Source organism: Heterodontus francisci, chromosome 26 (assembly GCF_036365525.1).
Source record: "Heterodontus francisci isolate sHetFra1 chromosome 26, sHetFra1.hap1, whole genome shotgun sequence".
In the NCBI taxonomy this organism is placed as follows: Eukaryota; Metazoa; Chordata; class Chondrichthyes; order Heterodontiformes; family Heterodontidae; genus Heterodontus; species Heterodontus francisci.
The window spans coordinates 28,091,662-28,114,273 of record NC_090396.1 but is presented as its reverse complement, the minus strand read 5'-3'; the positions used below and the strand labels follow the sequence as shown (position 1 = coordinate 28,114,273).

Below are 22,612 nucleotides of genomic sequence, written 5' to 3'. Positions count from 1 at the left end.
CTCAACTTTTGATTAGGAACCATATAGTCTTCCGGACTTAACATTGAGTTCAACAATTTCAAAGCATGACTGGCGGTTTTTAAAATTTTTTTTTTTTTTTAACCATGTGCCTGTCTTAAACTTGTCTTTTCATGTTGTGATTTTGGACAGAGCTGTTCATTACTCTGCCATTAAGACTGTCTCTGGACAAATGCTTTGTCTTTCAACACAACCATTAACACTCTCTTTGCCTTTGTCTCATGACATCTTTGCTATTTAATCTCTCCTGCCCACTGCCCTATCGCACACCTTCCCTTTTGTTCTCTTCTCCCCCACACCACCACCTCACCCCAGCCCCCCCAACCCTTCATTTGCTTAAAACCTAATACTTTTCTAATCTTTACCAGTTCTGATGAAAGGTCACAGAGCTGAAACATTAACTCTGCTTCTCTCTCCACAGATGCTGCCTGACCTGCTGAGTATTTCCAGCACTTTCCATTTTTATTTCCGATTTCCAGCATCTGCACTATTTTTTGCTTTTATTTTAGTTGTGTATTCAAGTTTCATTCCAGAGACTTGAGCATGTAATCCAGGCTGACACTTCAATACAGTACTGAGGGAGTGCTGTGCTGTCAGAGGTGCTGTTTTTCAGATGGCGGTCCCGTCTGTCCTCTCAGGTGGATGTAAAAGATCCCATTGCTATTTAAAGAAAAGCATGGGAATTTTCCCAGTCTGCTGGATAGTAAGTATCCCTCAACCAACATCACTAAAGCAGATTATCTGGCCATTACTGTTTGTGTGACCTTGCACTGTGAAAATTGTCTGCCTTATGTCCTACATTACAACCATGACTACAGTCAAAAGCTCTTAATTGGCTGTAAAGTACTTTGAAACATCCTGAGGTCACATCAGCTGCAATATCAATTCAAGTTTTTTTCTTTCTTTACATAGTGATAAGTTTACATTGGCAGTTTTCATTACAAGAGTGGTTATGGGAATTTATAATGTAAAACATGAACAAGGTGTGCTGCAGATGAATTATTTTTAATATATTACCAATCAATCTCTTGTCAAGATCAAGAGCAGACTTCAGACAAAGCAAGATTAGAGGGCAAGGAATAATTGGACCTGGTGTACAGATGCAATTCAGTCTGCATTCTCTGGTTATTTTTATATCTATTAGAAATTTGTATGTTTACAATTATGGTGGAACTGCTGGTGTAATCTTCTCACCCAATAATTGCATGCTTATGCCAGTAGTGGCATTGTGGTAGGGTGTAATTACAGGGTGTGAAACTTACATGGACAACTTCCATTATAAATGTGGATATATGAATTTGAAATGGGAAAAATTGACAGGAATTACTCACAGATGTAAAATGTTTAATGTATTACAGATAGATGCAAATGGTGCTTACCTTATCTATAAATGTAGTGCAACAACTTGGGACAATTCAATAATTAAATAACGCTTTAAATTGCTCTACATGTTCAGTTCAACAGCTTGGAACAGTTATGTATCAACTTCACTAATGAGAAACTGCAGCAGTTCTTCAACCACCACATGTTTGTTCTGGAACAAGAAGAGTACAAGAAGGAAGGAATTGAATGGGAATTCATTGACTTTGGTATGGATCTGGCTGCTTGCATTGAACTAATTGAAAAGGTAAGGAAATTAAAATGCATTATATATACGAATTAACGCAATAATGGGCACATAATATGAATGTTTATAATTGAATAAATATCTGATGCACTTCATTCCAATACATGTATATTTCAATTAATAGCCCATGGGGATTTTCTCAATTCTGGAAGAGGAGTGTATGTTTCCCAAGGCTTCTGATATTACTTTTAAGAATAAGCTATATGACCAGCATCTTGGAAAGACTAAAAACTTCCAGAAACCCAAGCCTGCAAAGGGCAAGGCTGAAGCTCACTTTGCCTTAATCCACTATGCTGGCACTGTGGATTATAATGTCACTGGTTGGCTGGAAAAGAATAAGGACCCACTGAATGAAACTGTTATTGGGCTGTACCAGAAGGCTTCTCTGAAACTCTTGCAAGGAATTTATGTTGGTCACAGTGCAGAAGGTATGATTTTATATGCACATAATTGTTTTATTTATTTAGAGAATATTTTATTGAACTGCTAATAATTGCCCATTACTTTTCCATGACTAATTGCTGAAAATATGCTTTGCAGCTGAAGCTGGTGGCAAGAAGGGAGGCAAAAAGAAGGGATCATCTTTTCAGACTGTCTCTGCTTTGTTTAGGGTATGTTTTCTTTCTAACATATCAGGACTGCATGATTTAGTCGTGGGAGAAAGGTATACAGATTCTCAGTGTTTTGCTACTGTAATTGAAAAGGTAGAATGGAGCTTCGCTCTTTGGAACCTTCTATAACTTTCCCCGGCTGGTCTGTTAGCTTGAATCTTTTTATTTGGTTCTAAGACAGATTACCTGTTGATTGGAATGGCCTCATAAATTTGTAACAATACAGCATAATACTGCATTTGCATTCATGGAAATGCTTGTAAAATACTGAAGATAAGTTGTCTTTTACAGGAAAATCTGAATAAGCTGATGACAAACTTGAGGTCCACTCACCCACATTTCGTGCGTTGTATAATTCCCAATGAGACGAAGACTCCAGGTAATTGAAGTGGACTGTTTATATAATTCAAACAAAACAAATCTTGCAGTAAAATTCCTTTTCTTTTCCGAGATCTTTTTGTACTCACTAATGAATATCCAACCAATTTGATTTTTGGAATAAACTAAAGCAAAAAAAAATCTAATATATGAATAATTCTTCATCATTCCTTCCATATCTTAGGTGCTATGGATAATCACCTAGTCATGCACCAGCTCAGATGTAATGGTGTGCTTGAAGGAATTAGAATCTGCAGAAAGGGATTTCCAAGCAGAATTCTATATGGTGACTTTAAGCAAAGGTAAGGAGTTATGTAAATGTGCTATAATTGAATGGAAATCAGCATAAAGTTTTACTTTTTAAAATTCTCAAACGTTAAACTTAACAGATATAGGATTCTGAATGCAAGTGCAATTCCTGAAGGACAGTTCATTGACAGCAAGAAGGCATCTGAAAAACTCTTGGGTTCTATCGATATTGACCATACCCAGTATAAGTTTGGTCATACTAAGGTAAGAGGCTGTTTGATAAATGTGCCTGTCATTTTACAGTACGATGATGAGATTTTGTCACCATCTTAAGTTATTTATTTAATTAAAGGTGTTTTTCAAAGCTGGTCTCCTGGGTACTCTTGAAGAGATGAGAGACGACAGATTGGCGGAACTTGTTACCCGCATACAAGCTGTTAGCCGCGGATTTCTCATGAGAGTTGAATTCAAGAAGATGATGGAGAGAAGGTAAAGTTAACTTCTATGTACCCGATATGTTTTGTTTTAAGGGATGGAGAATGAAGCAAGTTATGCATTGATCTTGTTTGTACAATTTTCTTTGTTACTGTTTCCTCCAGGGAATCTGTCTTTACCCTGCAGTACAACTTCCGTTCATTCATGAACGTCAAACATTGGCCATGGATGAAACTGTTCTTCAAGATCAAACCTCTTTTAAAGAGCGCCGAATCAGAAAAGGAAATGGCAAATATGAAAGTGGAGTTTGAGAAGACTAAAGAAGCACTTGCTAAATCTGAAGCAAGAAGGAAGGAATTGGAGGAGAAAATGGTGTCTCTGATACAGGAAAAGAATGATCTGACTCTTCAAGTACAGGCGGTATGCTTTCTTATTGCACATACATTTATATGCGTCGAGGGATAGGATAGTTGATGAGGTAATTCAGTGCACACTCTGTTACTTACATAGTTCACTTTTACTTTATTATTTAACAAGCATTCAAACCTTTTTGCACTCATTGTGAAGGACATTAAACACTTCTGTACATTATTTTCACACATTGCAAGCACAAATGAATGATCCTCTTTACTCTGCTCCAATTGTTTGCCTTGAAGCTAGTTTGGGAAGTTTTCACTTCTCGTATCAGCCATCCTTATAATTTCATTAAGAAATATTGCCAGTTTATGCCAAATTATGGCCAATTCTCTGCTGTGGCTCATGCCCACTAGGAATGGTTGAGACTGCCAAACACATTTCACATAGATCCCATAGGGATATTAGTGTGAGTGTAATTTCATTCCAATAGTGTAGGTGGTATGGAACTTAGACCTCAGAGGTGCAGCTTTAGTATCGGTAAAAATTATATTTTAATATATCTGGTTATGATGTGTTAATAAAAAAATGGACTGGCTAATCCAATGATAGAAATCTGAAACTAGTGAATAAATATGCCAAAATTCATCGGCATAATTAGGTTTATTTGAAACATTGTATTTGTTTCAAGATCTTTCCCAAATTAGTGACATATTGGGCCAAATCTTTGTAGCGAGTCGGAAGTGTGCGCACTTGCAAAATCGTGCTGCCGAACAGCGTGACGAACTTTCCACACGGTTCCAATGTGCTGCGATTTTTGCAAAGGAGTTGTGAAGCGGCAAGTGGCAAGCTGCCCGGAAATGTTGGAGCTGTAATCTAGCTTGCAAACGAGCTAATTGTCAGCTAGTTGAAGGGCAGTTTGCAATTTTTGAAAGGAGGCACGGGAAACACAGAGGAGGTGGCATTGCAGCGGGAGCCAGTTGTGCACTGCATGAGAAGGGGAAGGTTCATGGATAACATCTTGCATTGGCACACAGTGACCATCACGTGATCAGTGCTCCCTGAGTGACCAGTGAGAGCTGGGGAAGTTGGGGAAGGAATGAGCCTGCAGGGATCTGGGGGCCATAGCAGGGTGGTGCAGGAACCCATGATAGTGCAGCTGGAGTCAGTCAAGGCCATTCCTAGAAATGGGATTAGCTACTCTGAATTGGAAATGAGCAGCGATGAGGGGCAGCCTCAGCAGCAGCAGAGACAGATCCTTGGCCACGAGGAACACAGCAAGAGGCTGGGAGGAAAGGAAGGTGATACCTCATCATGGGGTGTACCGAGTACAGAATAAGCTCCTACAGAAGTCAAAACATCGGTGCTCGAGAAGGCTGCGCCTATCCAGGCAATTGGTTTCGGACCTGTGTGTCCTTGTAGAGGATTACCCCGGGCTTAGCAGGTCTCATGGGTACGCCCTGCCAATAGCTGTAAAAGTCACAGTGGCTCTGAACCTCTTTGCATCTGGGTTGTTTCAAGGAACAGCTGCTGATCTTGGTGGCATTTCTCAAGCAGTTCCTCATCACTGCATAATGCAGTTCATGGATGCACTATTCAAGAGGGCTGCTTCTTACGTAGAGTTCCAAACGGATAGGTAATGCAGGCTCAGAGGGCAGTGGGATTCGCCTGCATTGCTAGATTCCCTAAGGTGCAGGTGGTCATCGATTGCAGCCATGTGTCCATCAAGTCATTGATTGAGCAGCCAAACAGATTCCTTAACAGCAAGGGATTTCACTTCGTAAATATCCAGCTGGTCAGTGACCACAAGTGTTTCATGTAGGTGTGTGCATGGTATCCTGGCAGTTGCCATGCCTTCTTCATTCTCAGGCAATTGCAGGTGCTGCAGCTCTTCCTGGCACCTGGGAGACTCCTTGGATGGCTGTTAGGGGACAAGGGATATCCCCTGAAGAGATGGCTACTGGTACCTATGTGCGACCTTGCAACGGAGGCACAGAGGTGCTATAGTCAATGCCATTTCATCACCAGGACCACCATTGAGCAGGCCATCAGACTTCTGAAGATGCAATTCCAGTGCTTTGACCGGTTTGTGGCACCCTCCAGTAGCCTCCATTAAGGGTCTCTTGCATTATGATGATCTGCTGTGCTCTCCATTACACGGCCCTCCAGAGAGGTGTGGATCTTGAATAGGGAGAAGCGGAGGGGCAGCACATTTCATAGGACAAGGAAGAAGAAGAGGCAGTGGAGTACGCTGCCCATGCATTGCAAGGCATTACAGAGGTCCCAATCTGCAGCCAAAGCATTGATCGTAACGGTAGGGAAGCTTGGGGCAGCTCTAATTCAGGCTCGTTTCTCCTGAGGGCACCTCATGCTACATTGCACTTGGCTCTGATACCTTTATCTGAATATGAGAGTGCATCCATCATGCACATTATGCAGAATACTTTCATTATTCCCCACATTGAATGAAGCACAATTTCTACAAGTCGCACATTTACTCCGAACATACACCTTTGCATTGCTCCCACATTTCTTCCTTCTTTTGCTCTGATATCATCAAAGATTGGATACAGACAAGTCTGGGTTCAAAAAACATATCCATTTCATTGAGTCCTTGGTACTTTGCACAAACGTAACACCTCACCCAAGTGAACCACAATGTGAAATTACTGAGCCTTGCGCTCGCAGCCACATCTATAGGTTGCTGCCCCTGTGGCTGGGGATGCAGTGGAGGCAGCCTGTTTGCTCGTGCCTGCATGCAGCTGAGATGCCCATGGCAGCTGTCTTCTTTTTGGAGGTGCCAGTGGCTGCACCTCCACAGGCTACTCCACCAGTGTCAATGCAGGGGCAACCTCTGCCACAGGGCCTTGCTGTGTAGATGGTTCCTCATTCGGAGGGACCAAGGTGGCAGATGATGATGATGATGGTGCCCCATTAGGGGCGGCCCCTCAATAACATCTCTGACTCCCTCACTGCTTTCATGGAGTACTTCATCATCAGAGGGAACCACCAGCTGAGATGCAACTGGCATCCACTCCATGGATCTTTGCACCATTAGCATCATTGACCAATCAATGCTACAGAATGTATCATACATTCTGTACATGTCAGTGAACTGTTCCCTGTGTTCTCCATGAGGTTGGGCACTCTCAATGGAAGAGCTCATGCACTCAAAAACCTGAGACACTGCGGTGCATGTGTGATGAATGGACTCTTCCATTCTCTGTCCATGACTCTACACCACCTCAAGAAACTCCAACATTTGGGCAAACACCTCCCACTGCTGGTCCAGGAGTACCCGCCTTGTGTGTGACTCCAAGACTGTGCATCTCTGCACAGCTGAGCATGGCTGTGTCTGTCCTCCATCAGCCGTGGAGACTACTCACAGCTGCCTCTGCCTCCCTCACCTCATCCTGTTCACTCGTGAGGTGTTGCTCACCCTGTGCCACCCATTCTTCGATCACATGAGGCCCCACTGAGGTGAGTGTATCTGCGCTGGTGGAGGTTACACTTGACTGGTGTGATGGTGCAGGCTCGCTTACTGCTTCCTCCTCTGAAGATGATGACAGTGATGGCTTACATTGACTCCCCCTTCACAACTGGCCCTGTGGCAGACATAAGAAGGTGGTTATGCAAAATTACCTCTGTCAGCAGCTGTTTCTGCAGATTTGAAGCAGACCATTAGAGATTATGCTTTCGGCATGGAGGAAACTGCGAAGAAGCAGCTCCATCCCTGTCACCTGGAGATGTTCACATCATTTCACCTTGTCTTGGACAGACTCCCATCTCACCATTGCCCCCTCCCTGATGCGCTTCCACCCAGGCCATGCCAAAGGACACCTCCTCCATGGATATTTGAATCGCTAGATGGGGCACTCCACCACCTGAATGAGTCGTTTCTCTGGCATTGTGTGCTCTTTTCTCCAGCAGGTCAAAAGTGTGAGAGTTAGGTCTATAGTGCCCTCTTTCACTACTTTCAGCTGTACTAACATATATGATGTTACTGTCTTCAGTGTCGCCTCCTCCACTATTGCCACTGTTGTGATTTTTGCCCCTGGCTCTGTAATGCTCCTGGGCACACAGATTTTCAATATTCAGGAGGACTGTGCATCCTCAGGCTGCTCAGCTCATGGGTATGCTTGTGACTACAGACCTGTCATCTGGGTGTCGCTTTGGACTCACTTGCCAGTTCTCAGAAGGCCACTGAAGTCCTTCTACCATTTTACCCATCCTCCTGACAAAATTGTGGCTATTCACTTGCTGGGCCACCTCCAGCTTTGCCTGCTTCATCTGGCTGGCTGGCCTTCTCCTGCTGCTCACCGGAAATAAAATGCTCCATTGTAATACCACCACTTCTAAAAGAACCTCAAAGGAGGCATCGGTAAATAGTAGGTCTGCCCTTGCACGGGTGCCTGTCCTGGTTGCTGTTTGCCATTTAAATTGAATGTGCCACGTTCCTCTCCCGCCTACTCCCTGCCTCTGCTGCCCCTTATTGGAAGGCCATGGCGCCATCTGGCCACTAATTAGCCTGCTCTTTGAAAATCACGTCAGGCGCCGATGCAGACTCAGGACCCTAAAATGCTCCTGATGTCAGGGTCCTGACCCAGAAATGAAAATCTAGCCCATTGTATCAGGTTTCATACAGTGAAATTTACATGTCTCATTTATTCATCTTTGTTTTTGAAACGTAGTAATGCATATTTTGTCTGTCAGGAAAGTGAAACTCTGGCAGATGCTGAAGAAAGATGCGAGGGGCTCATTAAAAACAAAATTCAGCTAGAGGCTAAACTTAAAGAATCAAATGAAAGGCTAGAGGATGAAGAAGAAATAAATGCCGAGCTCACGGCCAAGAAAAGAAAATTGGAAGATGAGTGCTCAGAACTGAAAAAAGATATTGACGACCTGGAGCTTACTTTAGCCAAAGTTGAAAAGGAGAAACATGCTACAGAAAACAAGGTACAAACACATGTAGATATAAATCAATTATCTGTAGATCTATGAGCGAATATGCTGATCATGCAATAACACTTAGTGTCATTAACTTTAATGTCTCAGAATACATAGTGATATTGAAATTTTTACAGAATGGCAAAACATACAGATTTTTTCCTGTTACTGTGATAAAATAATTAACTTATCTGAATAATGTTAAAAACAGTAGATAGAGGTGGACTTTACATATTCTTTTGCGCAAACAGGTAAAGAACCTTACAGAGGAAATGGCCAGCCTTGATGAAAACATTGTCAAGTTAACGAAGGAAAAGAAAGCTCTACAAGAAGCTCACCAGCAGACTCTGGATGATCTTCAGGCTGAGGAAGACAAAGTCAACACTCTGACCAAAGCCAAGTCAAAGCTGGAGCAGCAAGTCGACGATGTAAGTGTCCAAGAAAATGGAAATTAAATATAACTCTACCATCGGTCCTTTTTTTCCTGAACTCACTCTGAATATGTGTGCTTGCTTTTATGCTATGCATATCAGCTTGAAGGGTCTCTGGAACAAGAGAAGAAGCTTCGCATGGATCTTGAAAGGTCCAAGAGAAAACTTGAAGGTGATCTGAAACTAGCTCAAGAATCAATAATGGATTTGGAAAATGACAAACAGCAAATGGACGAGAAGCTGAAAAAGTGAGAATTGACGCTGTTGTTTTAAACTGCTACACTGCATAATTTTTCTGTATACATTTATTTAAATTAATCTATTTTGTATTACAGAAAGGAATTTGAAATTAATCAACTACTAAGCAAGATTGAAGATGAACAGGTCCTAGCCAGTCAGCTGCAAAAGAAAATCAAAGAACTTCAGGCAAGTCACAATATAGGGTCATAGAGTTATGCAGCACAGAAACAGGCCTTTCGGCCCATCGTGTCTGTGCCAGCCATCAAGCACCTAACTATTCTAATCCCATTTTCCAGCACTCGGCCCGTAGCCTTGTATGCTATGGCATTTCAAGTGCTCATCTAAATGCTTCTTAAATGTTGTGAGGGTTCCTGCCTCTACCACCTCTTCAGGCAGTGCGTTCCAGATTCCAACCACCCTCTGGGTGAAAAAATGTTTCCTCAAATCCCCTCTAAACCTCCTGCCCCTTACCTTAAAGCTAAGCTTCCTGGTTAGTGACCCCTCCGCTAAGGGAAAAAGTTTCTTCTTATCTAACTATCAATGTCCCTCATAATTTTGTATACCTCAATCATGTCCCCCCTCAGCCTTCTCTGCTCTGAGGAAAACAACCCTAGCCTTTTCAGTCTCTTCATAGCTGAAATGCTCCAGCCCAGGCAATATCCTGGAGAATATAAAAACAAATTTGAGAAGATTTTGAGCAATTTATGTATTATGCACAATTACATAATGTGGATTGCAAAGATAAAGGTATATAAATATGTATTTTAGGCTCGCATTGAAGAGCTTGAGGAAGAAATTGAAGCTGAACGGGCCTCCCGTGCTAAGACTGAGAAACAGAGAGCTGATCTTGCTCGGGAACTTGAAGAGATCAGTGAGCGACTGGAAGAAGCTGGAGGTGCAACTGCAGTACAGATTGAAATGAACAAAAAACGTGAAGTGGAGTTTCAGAAGATGCGCCGCGATCTGGAGGAATCTACCCTACAGCATGAAGCAACAGCAGCCGCTCTTCGCAAAAAGCAGGCTGATAGCGTTGCTGAACTTGGGGAACAGATTGACAACCTACAACGTGTGAAACAGAAGCTGGAGAAGGAAAAGAGCGAGCTGAAGATGGAAATTGATGACGTCACCAGTAACCTAGAATCTGTATCTAAATCTAAGGTACGGTTCTAAAAAGCTTTCATTGTTGGGTGTATTAAAAGTAATTATCACATTCCTTAGTTTAATATACGAAACCTATTGTGACTATTTCCTTTAAAGGCTAATTATGAGAAGCTCTGTCGTGCCCTCGAGGACCAACTTAGTGAGACTAAGGCAAAGAATGATGAGAACATACGGCTGATTAATGATCTATCAGCTCAGAAAGCTCGTCTGCAAACTGAAAATGGTAATCATTGGAATTTCTAGCAGTTAAGTATTACCATTTATGGCATATTTTTAAAAAATAGGTTGCAGTCAATCCTTAATTTATTCCTAGGCGAATTCGCACGTCAAATGGAAGAGAAGGAGTCCCTGGTTTCTCAACTGACAAGAGGAAAACAAGCATTCACTCAACAGGTTGAAGAGTTAAAGAGACAACTGGAAGAAGAACTGAAGGTATTTAACTTTGTGGGCAATCTGAGTGTGATACACAGGAGATAAAATGGCAAACTGCATAACAAGATGCCAAGTTCAGGTCCCAAGTTTTGTGCAGAAAGCTTTAGCCCATATTGTTCCATTCAGCTAACTAATGAGCACAAATCTTGATTAAAAATAGGGAAGAATAATAATACAGTAAGCTTTATCTGACTAAATTAGAGTTGGTAATATATCACGTGGGAAGCATTGCAGCAAATTCATACATACATGCATTTTCCATTGAGGATTATGGTAATTCTTAAATGTCATTTCTAAATTCAAATGCTTGAAATACAAGATTATTTTTGACATTTCCACTTGATGATTTCCTTTTATCTGTATCTTGTTTAAAGGCTAAGAATGCCTTGGCACATGGTCTTCAATCTTCCCGCCATGACTGTGATTTGCTCCGTGAGCAATATGAAGAGGAACAGGAAGCGAAGGCCGAGCTCCAGCGTGGCATGTCGAAGGCCAATAGTGAAGTCGCTCAGTGGAGAACAAAATACGAAACTGATGCAATCCAGCGCACAGAGGAACTGGAAGATGCCAAGTGTGTTCTGATCACCATATTCATTTTCTTTAACATAGAATTTACAAAACAGAAACAGGTCATTCAACCCAGCTGATTTGTAATTTTATGCTCCACACAAGATTCCTACCTCCCTACCTTGTCTAACCCTATCAGCATATCCTTCTATTCCTTTCTCCTTCATGTGGGCTGAATTTTGTACCCAGCCCAATTGTCGGGTTCCGTGGTGGGGCGGAGTGGGGGTTGGTTGCGGGGGGCTAGAGAATTGGAGTGGTAGTGGTTGTCACGGAACCCGGGATTGCTGGACCTGATTCTACCGGGGGCGGGATAGATCAATGTCTGCCTTCCCACCCAGAGGCGAATTGAGGCCCTTAAGTGGCCTATCAGTGGCCAATTAAAGGCCTCTCGCGCCACTGCTGGGATCTTACCAATGGGGGAGGCCTGCGCCGTGCAGTGAGGACGCATTGGAAAACGTGGTGCCCTCTCTGCGGGCTTGGAGGGTGGTGGTGTACCTCCTTCACGGGCAATTCGTAGCACATGGTGGGCCCCCCCTCACCACCCCCCCCGGGAACCACTGTACCCACGGGACACCCTTACCCTGGACCGAACGCCCATCGCCCACACCTCCTCTTCGGGGCCTTCCAGACTAGCCCCGGTGACCCTACCTCACTTACCATGGGTCCGGGGTTACAACTCTGGGCCTGGGTCTGAGACCTTTGCAGTACCGGCAGTGGCCACCGCTCCCAAGTGCAGCTGCCAATACTGTTGAGCTACTGGCCCTGTAATTAGCTGGCAGCTCTTAGGGGCGGGGTCCCCATCCCTAGTAAGTGTTGAAAGGGACAGAAATCCTGCCTCCTTAAACTTTGACCCCAAAAAACCAGAGGATTGCTCTGGGGTCGGAAAAAATGCAGAGGCGGGGTTTCCCCCGCCTTTTCGGCCTGGCACTGGGAGCCCCACCTCCTGCATAAAACCCAGCCCATAAGTAGCTAGTTTCTCCATAAACGCATAGAGTCTATTTGTCACAACTACCCTGTGTCATAGTGAGTTCCACATTCCAAGCACTCTCTGGCTAAAGAAGTTTCTTCTGAACTTCCTACCAGATTTTATGAGTGATTATCTTATAATTATAGCTACTGGTTTTGGACTACCTATAAGTGGTAACATCTCTGTCTAGCCCATCAATTCTCTTCATAATTTTAACTAACTCACTTGAGTTACCCTTCAGCCTTCTCTTTACGAGAGAAAGAAGCCCCAGACTAGTCAAATTTTCCTGATAGTTAAAACCTCTCAGTTCTGGTATAATCCTTGTACATCATTTTTGCACCTTCTCCAGTTACTCTAACTCCTTTAATAATAGAGACCCAAATTTTGAACAATACAGTTAAATATGGCTTAACCAAGGTTCTATACAAGCTTAACATAATGGGCTCAATTTTAATCGGGCGCCGCGTTTTTCAGCGGCGCGCTTTCACCTCAGCGGCCTTCCCACATGGAAGGGCTGCCAAGGAGCCCCCGCGATATTTTGTGCAGGGGTTCATTTAAATGGCAGGGGGGTGGAGCGGACGTCTCGCGATGACGTATAGGGGCAGCCTCTGCGTCCCCGGCAACTTCGTCTGGCGCCACCACATTGGCGTCGGCACCATTTTTAAAGTGCATTAAGCCATTAGAATTACTTTTTAATTTTTAAAGGTTCAGCAGTGTCAAATTCTTATTAAAAAATAAGGAAGCTGTGTATGGCCTTTCCACAACACCCAACCCCCCCACCCCCCGAAATAACCAACACATGCCTTTTTCCCTACCCAAACTTCATCTCCTAAACTTCTAACATTTGGCCTATAACCCCTTCCCACCATCCCCACATCCAATAAAAATTGATTTCCCCGCTCCTCTACCCCTCCCGCCCTGAAATTTGTATTACTTCCCCCCCCACCCCCCCACCCCCACCAGGTTCTTGCCTCGGAACTCACTGCAAAGTTCCAAAGGCATGTGGAACACGAATGGCGGCCGCAAAATCGGCGTGGGACGGCCGCCGTCTGCAGTTAAGTACATTTACATCTTATTAGCATTCATTTGCATAAGGAGTTGAAGGGCCTGCCACCAGGTGGCGGAGTAGCCGCACTGAGGTCCCTCTGCTGCCGGTAGTGTGCGGCAGGCCCTTCTCAACATCGCAGGTCGAGGTAGGCCTCTCCCCGCAGAATTTTACTGGCCCCCGTGCTGCAACCTGCAGCGTCAAGCAGCCCGTAAAATTCAGCCCAATGTCTCTGCTTTTCAATTATTTTCCTCTAGATGAACCCCAGTGCTTTGTATTTTAATTTTATTCATTTTTCCATTCCTTCGCCAAGATTTTGCCATATTTCAATTTTGCATACTTTTGTATTTTTCAGGAAAAAACTTGCCCAGCGTCTCCAAGAGGCTGAGGATCAAATCGAGGCAGTGAATTCCAAATGTGCCTCGCTGGAAAAGACCAAGCAGAGACTGCAAAACGAAGTTGAAGATCTAATGATCGATGTGGAGAGAGCTAATGCTGCTGCAGCTGCTCTTGATAAGAAGCAGAGGAACTTTGACAAGGTATAAATCAGATCTGTAAATCTGATTAGTAAAGTCGAAAAGTTATGATCCTTTTTCACCCTTCAACCTTTTGACTCTTGTGTGTTTACAGATTCTGGCAGACTGGAAACAAAAATATGAGGAATGCCAGTCTGAACTAGAGGCATCTCAGAAGGAAGCTCGTTCTTTGAGTACTGAACTCTTCAAAATGAAGAATGCTTATGAGGAATCTTTGGACCAACTTGAAACCCTCAAACGAGAGAACAAGAACCTTCAGCGTGTGTTACTTTTCAAATTTATAGCACTCTTGCGTGATCCCCAATTTTAATCACTTCATCATTGGTGACCATGCCTCCATCTATCTCGGCCCTAAGTTCTGTAATTCCCTCCCTAAACCTCTCCATCTCTTTACCTCTCTCCTTCTTTAAGATGCTGCTTAAAACCTACCTCTTTGACCAAACCTTTGATCAACTGTCCTAATATCTCCTTATTTGACTCGGTTGTTAAATTTTATTTTGTCATCCTACTGTGAAGTTATTTTGGACATTTTACTACATTAAAGGTACTATACAATTCAAATTGTTGTTGTAGAGAAAGCTGCTTCACTGTCAAACATGTTTCTTTAAACAGAGGAGATCTCTGATTTGACTGAACAACTTGGAGATAGTTGTAAGGCACTGCATGAGATGGAAAAGGCTAAGAAACAGGCTGAGGTAGAAAAGAGTGAAATCCAGAGTGCTCTGGAAGAAGCAGAGGTATGTGAATAAATGGCCATGATTTTCATTGAGAAGATTACACCATTTCCAACAAATTTGAAAGTGAGTTAAACACACAGCATCTGAGACTTGGTTAAAACAAAAGCATTTTTTTTCTATGTAGGCAACCCTTGAGCATGAAGAAAGCAAATTTCTTCGTATCCAGCTGGAATTAAATCAAGTAAAATCAGAAATCGACAGAAAGATTGCTGAGAAAGATGAAGAAATTGATCAAATTAAGAGGAACAATCAGAGAGTTGTAGACACCCTGCAAACCTCTTTAGAGGCAGAAATCAGAAGCCGAAATGATGCTCTGAGAATCAAAAAGAAAATGGAAGGCGATCTGAATGAAATGGAGATTCAATTGAGTCATGCAAATCGCCAGGCTACAGAAGCAACTAAGCATCTCAGGAATGTACAGACTCAACTTAAGGTGTGGGAAAGTAATGTAGTTGCTTTGCTGTATCCCTTCATATACTTGAAATAAGTATTAAAATTGAATTAAATGACCTCCACAGGTGCTAAAGTCATTATTTGCAGCATTCACTTGTGGTATTACAAAATGTAAGCAATTGTAACTTAATGAAAAACTCTCCTTTACGCTATTAAGGATGCACAAATACATATAGATGAAGCTTTGAGGAGCAACGAGGACCTAAAGGAGCAACTGGCTATGTCTGAACGCAGAAACAACCTTCAGCAGGCTGAAATAGAAGAACTGAGAGCAGCACTGGAACAGACAGAAAGAGCTCGCAAACTAGCTGAGCAAGAACTTATTGATGCCAGTGAACGTGTACAACTTCTGCATTCTCAGGTAATTTCCTGCTCGAAGATTTGCACAATATTGTTCAAAAGTGTTATTCTGAACAAATGATTAGTACTGTTCCCATATAATTGAGAATCATTGTTTATTTTTTAACAGAATACCAACCTCATCAATACCAAAAAGAAGCTTGAAACAGATATCTCCCATTTTCAGTCTGAGGTAGAGGATGCCATTCAGGAGGCAAGAAATGCTGATGAGAAGGCAAAAAAAGCAATTACTGATGTAAGTTTTATATTTAAAGTTGCCATTAACACGGAGATGTTTTATACTGATTTATATAAATAAATATATCACACTTAATTACTATAAGGCTGCTATGATGGCAGAAGAGTTGAAGAAGGAACAGGATACAAGTGCCCACCTTGAGAGAATGAAGAAAAACCTTGATCAAACGGTGAAGGACCTGCAAAACCGTTTGGATGAGGCCGAACAATTGGCCATGAAAGGGGGAAAGAAGCAGATCCAGAAACTGGAAGCCAGGGTATGGAATAATACTGAACCATAAATTACTTGTCTGAATAGCAGTACAGAAATCTGGAGCATTCACTTGGCATGAAAATATAACCTTATATTTTCCTACCTTAGGTACGTGAACTGGAGAGTGAATTTGAAGCTGAGCAGAAGCGTAGTGCAGATGCTGTCAAAGGCGCTCGCAAATATGAAAGGCGGGTCAAGGAGCTCACCTATCAGGTATGAAATTCACATTTTAAACATAACAAAAAAGTATCCCAATTTATTGATATTGATATCCCACCATTTAATATATTTGCTTACAAGGTACTAGATGTGGACTAAAGTTACATGTTCTTGTTACTATTTTTATCAGTCTGAGGAAGATAGAAAGAATCTCCTGAGGCTGCAGGATCTCGTTGACAAATTACAACTGAAGGTTAAAGCCTACAAGAGGCAATCTGAGGAGTCTGTAAGTAATTCTGAATGGAACATAGTTGAGATGATTTGATGTCTGGTTATGCCCGCTGGAAACACTTCAGCGCAATATTTCCATTATATGCATATATTTATGCCTAACCTTAACCCTTTTTGACATAATTCTAGGAGCAACAGGCTAATGTTCATCTGTCTAAGTTCAGAAAAGTACAGCACGAGCTTGAGGAGGCTGAGGAGCGTGCTGATATTGCGGAATCCCAGGTCAACAAACTCAGGGCTAAAAGCCGTGACATCCAGGTAAAATTTTTTGTTTTAAATGCAGCAAGTTATATTGTCACATACAGTAATCTGAAGCCTATAACTGTATATTATTTCAATCAGTTGATTCTAACTGCAGATATTAACGTGCTGGTAGCTGAGGTTGGGCTCCAGCTTGGCTGAACTACACTTACAGTTACAGCCAGACAAAAGCCATGCAACTTAACAGTCTTATCCGCCAAGGGCAGAGCCTCTTTAAAAGTTAAAAATGTAAATGTTTAGAAAGTAGGTAGAATCCCTACTTCCTAAACATTTAAGATGATGTAAGTTGGACCCTGAGCATTTTGTAAAACAGGTATGACAATGCATTGGATTAAACATTAATACAAGAGCAAAATACGCAGATGCTGGAAATCTGAGAGAGAAACAGGGAATTCTGGAAATACTCAGCAGATCTGGCAGCATCTGTGGAAGGAGAAAAAGGTCAGTAACCCTTCATCAGAATTGGGAGTAGTTAGAGATATAATAGTTTTTAATCAAGCCAAGTAAAGGGGTGAGGGAAAGAAAGAACGAAAGGGAGGTCTGTTAAAGGATGGAAAGAAGAATTAAATGGCAAAAGGGGTGATGTTACAAGGCAAAAAGAAATGGTAATGGGACAAGAAACAGAAGATGTGTAAATGGGTAATGCAGAATCATCACCAAAAGCTGCCGTCCTAAAACAAAAAAGGTGTCAGACGTTATGATCTGAAATTGTTGAAATCAATGGTGAGTCTGGAAGACTGTAAAGTGCCTAGTTGATAAATGAGGTGCTGTTCCTTGAGCTTACATTGAGCTTCATTGGAACACTGCAGCAGGCCAAGGACATAAAGATCAGAGTGGGAGCAAGGTGGAGAATTAAAATGATAGGTGACCAGAAGCTCAGGGTCGCACTTGAGGACAGAATGGAGGTGTTCTGCAAAGCAGTCACCCAACTTGCGTTTGGTCTTCCCAGTGTGGAGGAGACCACATTGTGAGCAACAAATACAATATACTAAATTGAAAGAAGTACAAATAAATTCATGTATCACCTACTAAGAGTGTTTAGGACTTTGGACAACGATTAAGGGAGGAGGTAAAAGGACAAGTGTTGCATCTCCTGTCCTTGCATGAGAAGGTGCCGTGGAAAGGGAAGGGGTTGTTGCAAGTGATTGAAGAGTGGACCAGGGTACCGTGGATGGAATGGTGCCCTTGGAAAGCTGAAAGGGGAAGGAAGGCGAAGATGTGTTTATTGGTGGCATCATGCTGGATTTGGAGGGAATGACGGAGGATGATGGGTTGAACACAAGGCTGGTAGGATGAAAGATGAGGACAAATGGAACCCTATTGTGATTCTGGGAGGTGCAGGGGAAGAGGTGAGAGCAGAAGTGTGGGAAATGGTATGCATACGAGGGCTCTGTCAACCACTGTGGGGGAGCATCATCGGTTGAGGAAAAAAGAAGACAAACCAGAAGCACTGGTATAGAAGGTGGTATCGTCAGAACAGATGTGACAGACACAGAGTAACAGGGAGAATAGAATAGAGTCCTTTCAGGATTTAAGCAAGGCAGAGAAAGGTGGGTGGGGAGGTTTAAGCTCTGAGGTTTCAAGCTGAAGCTATGTGAAACTACCTCTTTTAGGGAGTCTCACTCTGGTATCAGGTTGGCCTCTGCTAGTATATTGCTAGCAATTGCTGCTGCGCAGTGGTGCTAAACTTTGTACTGTAAATACATCTGCAATTGTAAATATAGTGCTTTCCCAGAAATTATAGTATGTGCAAAGAAGAATACATTTTTTTTTAATGCAGTTTAATAACTGGATCTTGTTTGTTCAATGGAATTTTTTTTTAATTTTAGCAGAAGGTAGTACTTGCTGAAGAGTAATTACAAGCTTGAAGAGTACACTGAAGAAATTCACAGAATGTGCTTTTCTTTGTAACTTATTTTTCTATATTATGTTAGACTTGTTAGTTATGTACTATTAATAAAGAAAGCATCAACTTGTTGAGATTTGTCGTGTCCTAATTTATTTATTCATGATAAATTAGTGGAGAGAATCAAAGATAAGTCTACTATGTGATCAGAAATATATCAAAAGTCAAGTTGATATGAAAATCAATTATATTTGGTCTCATTTGTGTTGCTAATCTTTGATTCTCAAATACAAACTGAAATATATGAATAAGCTTCCTCAATAACTCAGCTATTTATCCAGATAGATAAGATTGTCAAGTTAGATGCTAAGTTAATTGATTTCAACCATGCAGGGTAGGTTGCTATAATTGTCTAGGGAGAGCTGGAAGAGTAGAAAGCAGCCTGTGCTGCTCTCCTCCTTCACCAGCACAGTTGCATTAGGCCAAATGATTTGCTTTGTGCTAACCTTGTAAGGTCCTATGATTCTGTCAGCTGGGAATAGGCCCTTTAGATGCTTGATGCCCTCGCTGATCTTACACTCCACAACCTTCCCCAAGCAACCACTCCTCATGTGTAAGTCTTGAAAATGAATGTGATATAATGTTTTTCAAGATCAGGTTGTCTTAAGGCAAAGACAGTATTATGTACATAAACAAGTTTTCTTAATTTAGTTGTACATGTAGAATCATGAAACACAGAAGGAGACAATTCTACACATCATGCCTGTGTCAGCTCTTTAAAAGAGCGATCCAAGTAGTCCCACTCCTTTGCTTTTTCCCTATAACCCTGTAAATTTTTCTTTTCAAGTATATATCCAATCCCCTTTTGAAAATTGCTATTAATTCTGCTTCCACCACCTTCTCAGGCAGTGCATTCCAGGTCATAACTTGCTGTCTTGAGATTATAAATGCATAGGTTAGAGTTTTGACAGCAGTGAGAGAGGTAGGAGTGGAGGCAAGTAATGTTTCCAAGATGAAAGAGGGAGTTTGGGATAAGGGTGTTAATTGTAGATTAACTCTTTAAATATATGCAGGTGGTGGATGTTAATTGGGGTTTCACTTGATCACTTATAAAGAAATACTTATTGAAACTGTGGTGTGGTTGAGTTTGGAGGTGAATGCCTGCAATGTTTCACTTTGCAAATAACTAAGACTGAGAAATGATTGGCTCCAGTACTACCTTTACCTACTGGCTCTCTGGAATATAAAATGGTAGCAGAAGATGGTTGCCTAAAGATGAATGTTGGAAGCTTTAAAAAAAGAAAAAATAAGAAAACTACAATCCTAGTAATCACTGTAAGAAATGGCAGAAAGCAAGTGTAAATTGTTGGGGTACGATTACCCTTCGATGTTCTCGGAGTCTGAACAATATGACCAGTGGAAGAATAAAGTAGATATGCTAACATGGGTTATGTCCCTACCAAAGAGGAAACAAGGTATGGCATTTGCAATATCGCTTCCTACCAGAAATAAAATCAGGAATAAAGTATTTTGTGAACTGGATGCCCATCAGTTGGCTACTCATTAAGTTTTGGATCTTCTATTAGAATTCTTGCATGATATTTACAAGAAAGATGTTCTATTAAATGCCTATGAGGCATGGTCAGACTTTGATAGATGGTTATTCAATGGAGGACTATATCATGGACTTTAACAGACTGTATAAAAGATTGAGGAAATTCAATTGAGAGATCCCTGGTTCAGTGCAAATGTGTAAATTGCTGGATTATGCTAAGGTGTTACACATGGACAGACTTCTGGTTCTAATTGGTGCTCGGTTCTTGGAGAGAGATTCCCTGTAGGATCAGATGTCTGCTGCCTTGAAAAAAATTCCTGGGGAAACAGTCATTTCCTGCAGCCGTGGTGGAACACTGGGACATCCCGCAGTGACACAAAAAAAAGGAGACTCAATGATTGCTGGAGTTCGAAATACTGAACACGGGCACCAGTATAATAGAAGATTTACAGTCAGGCGGAATGAGGATGAAACTTCCTTTAGCAGATATGGCTATTACAACAAAAGACAGAATTAGAACAGCAATGACTCTCAGAAATGCCCAAGGAACTGTTAATAGGTGATCAGGTGTGACTCAAAGTGTCATTATGCGATGAACTGCTCAAAGTGAAGAGGGTCCTCAAAATGACGCATGATACAAAGAATTCTGAGGCAGAAGATGAAGGTAATGATGAATACGAACAGATTATACTGGTCACAAAAGTGTTTTAGTTCTGTGATGAATGTGTTAGTTGCAGATTCATTCAACTGTGTTGTGCTAGACAGTGCTTGCACTTCCTCGGTATGTGGAGCAGATTGGTTAAAATGTTATCTAGATTCACTAATCAAGATTAAGCAGTATAAAAATAACACTTAATTTAGGTTTGGCGATGGCACCGCATCGAGGTCACTAAAGAGAGTTGTAATTCCATGTTAAATAGCTGGAGTAAGCTACTTTATCAGTACTGATGTAGTCTCTAGTTAGATATCCATGCTGTTTAGTAAGCCTTTCATGAAAGAGGCATGGAGCATGATCAGGGACTTATTTTTGTAAAGTCAGTGGATCTGCAGTTCACCCAATCAGGACATCATTGTATCCCCTTAACAACACCTGATATTTCTTGTCAGAGTGTTAGACAAATAGGAATGGCATCAGGTGCTAAAAATCAGAGAAAAAAGAAAATTGTCTTAAAGTTACTAGACAATTTGCTCACCCTACAGGTCAAAGATTAAAACCCTGCTAAAGGGTTCCGGTGTGGTTGATGAAGGATATACAAAGCTTATAGAAGAGATTAGTGAGAAGTGTGAAATCTAAAAAAGTACTGGAAGATGCAGCCACGTCCTATTGTAAACTCTCCATTGGCTCATGACTTTAACGAGGTAGTTGCCATGGATGTAAAGGTATGGAACAAAGACAGAAATGTTTCATTCTACATTTTATAGACCGGGCAACCAGATTTTAGTCTTTCTACAATAATACATAGTAAGGACAAAAGAATGATTATGGACAAAATCATGAAGAAATGGATAGGGACTGGACTTGGGTACCACCTAAATTTCTGACTGATAATGGAGGGGAATTTGCCAATGACAAGTTTAGAGAGGTGTGAAAACGTGAACATTATGGTCATGAATACCGCAGCTGAAAGTCCATTCAGCAATGGACTCTGTGAAAGGAAGCATGTGGTGACTCATGCAATGCTGCACAAAATCTTAGATGATCAACCAGACTGCAAGTTGATAACCACTCTGGCATGGGCATTTCATGTAAAGAATTTATTCCAGGTGGTTAGAGGATATAATCCCAATCAATTAGTCTACGGTCAAAATCCCAAATTGTCTTCTGTGCTGTCCAATAGTCCTCCTGCTCTAGAAAGTACTATAATTAGTTCATCTTTTTTCTGCACATTTGAATGCTTTACATGCAAGGAGATGGGTTTTCATCAAATCTGAAGAGCTCTGAGGCATTGTATAAGGTCGAGACAGAATTTATTTCAGTAGTTTTGGTGTATTATAAAAGAGAGGGCCATAGGGAATGGAAAGGCCGGGGTAAGGTAATAGGATCTGCTGATAAGACAATACCCATCAAACATTGCAATCAAACTGTTAAGGTTCATTCCTCATGATTAATCAGACTCTGAGCAGCTAATAGAAGGAAACAAGGTAACTTGTACCTCAAATGCTCATGCATTTTGTAGTGAAGGTCCTGAGGAACAAAACAGTTGATCAAAGGCTGGATCGTGGTAATGTGAGTGATCATGACGCACATGACAGAGGTATCACACCCACAGGCTAACTGCCCTGAGTGGGTACTTGGGTGACTTATATTCCAGAGGGTTCAAGTGGATGCAGGGAGGCGACAATTGTGGGATGTGCATGAAAAGCTACTGGAAAGTTAAAATATTGGTTGAATGTTCAGGATGATGGCCGAAAAGTGATGTTCATGGACTGGGAGAATAGGGTGAAAGAGTGGAGAGTACAGT

The 22,612-nt window shown here is 41.8% G+C and overlaps 1 protein-coding gene across 1 annotated transcript in view; it reads left to right on the top strand.

The window, feature by feature from the left end:
* LOC137384498 (myosin-4-like) overlaps positions 1–22,612 on the top strand; it is a 30,668-nt gene that overhangs the window by 7,368 nt on the left and 688 nt on the right. Inside the window, exons 13-38 of the mRNA XM_068058636.1 lie at positions 1,475–1,645; positions 1,770–2,073; positions 2,186–2,256; positions 2,548–2,635; positions 2,819–2,936; positions 3,024–3,147; positions 3,236–3,372; positions 3,483–3,738; positions 8,386–8,628; positions 8,871–9,047; positions 9,153–9,298; positions 9,386–9,476; positions 10,059–10,448; positions 10,548–10,674; positions 10,765–10,883; positions 11,258–11,454; positions 13,818–14,001; positions 14,093–14,258; positions 14,611–14,735; positions 14,860–15,168; positions 15,346–15,549; positions 15,658–15,783; positions 15,872–16,042; positions 16,147–16,251; positions 16,388–16,483; positions 16,618–16,746. Of these exons, the coding sequence (XP_067914737.1) occupies positions 1,475–1,645; positions 1,770–2,073; positions 2,186–2,256; positions 2,548–2,635; positions 2,819–2,936; positions 3,024–3,147; positions 3,236–3,372; positions 3,483–3,738; positions 8,386–8,628; positions 8,871–9,047; positions 9,153–9,298; positions 9,386–9,476; positions 10,059–10,448; positions 10,548–10,674; positions 10,765–10,883; positions 11,258–11,454; positions 13,818–14,001; positions 14,093–14,258; positions 14,611–14,735; positions 14,860–15,168; positions 15,346–15,549; positions 15,658–15,783; positions 15,872–16,042; positions 16,147–16,251; positions 16,388–16,483; positions 16,618–16,746 (4,374 nt within the window). The remainder of the gene's footprint in view (positions 1–1,474; positions 1,646–1,769; positions 2,074–2,185; positions 2,257–2,547; positions 2,636–2,818; positions 2,937–3,023; positions 3,148–3,235; positions 3,373–3,482; positions 3,739–8,385; positions 8,629–8,870; positions 9,048–9,152; positions 9,299–9,385; positions 9,477–10,058; positions 10,449–10,547; positions 10,675–10,764; positions 10,884–11,257; positions 11,455–13,817; positions 14,002–14,092; positions 14,259–14,610; positions 14,736–14,859; positions 15,169–15,345; positions 15,550–15,657; positions 15,784–15,871; positions 16,043–16,146; positions 16,252–16,387; positions 16,484–16,617; positions 16,747–22,612) is intronic.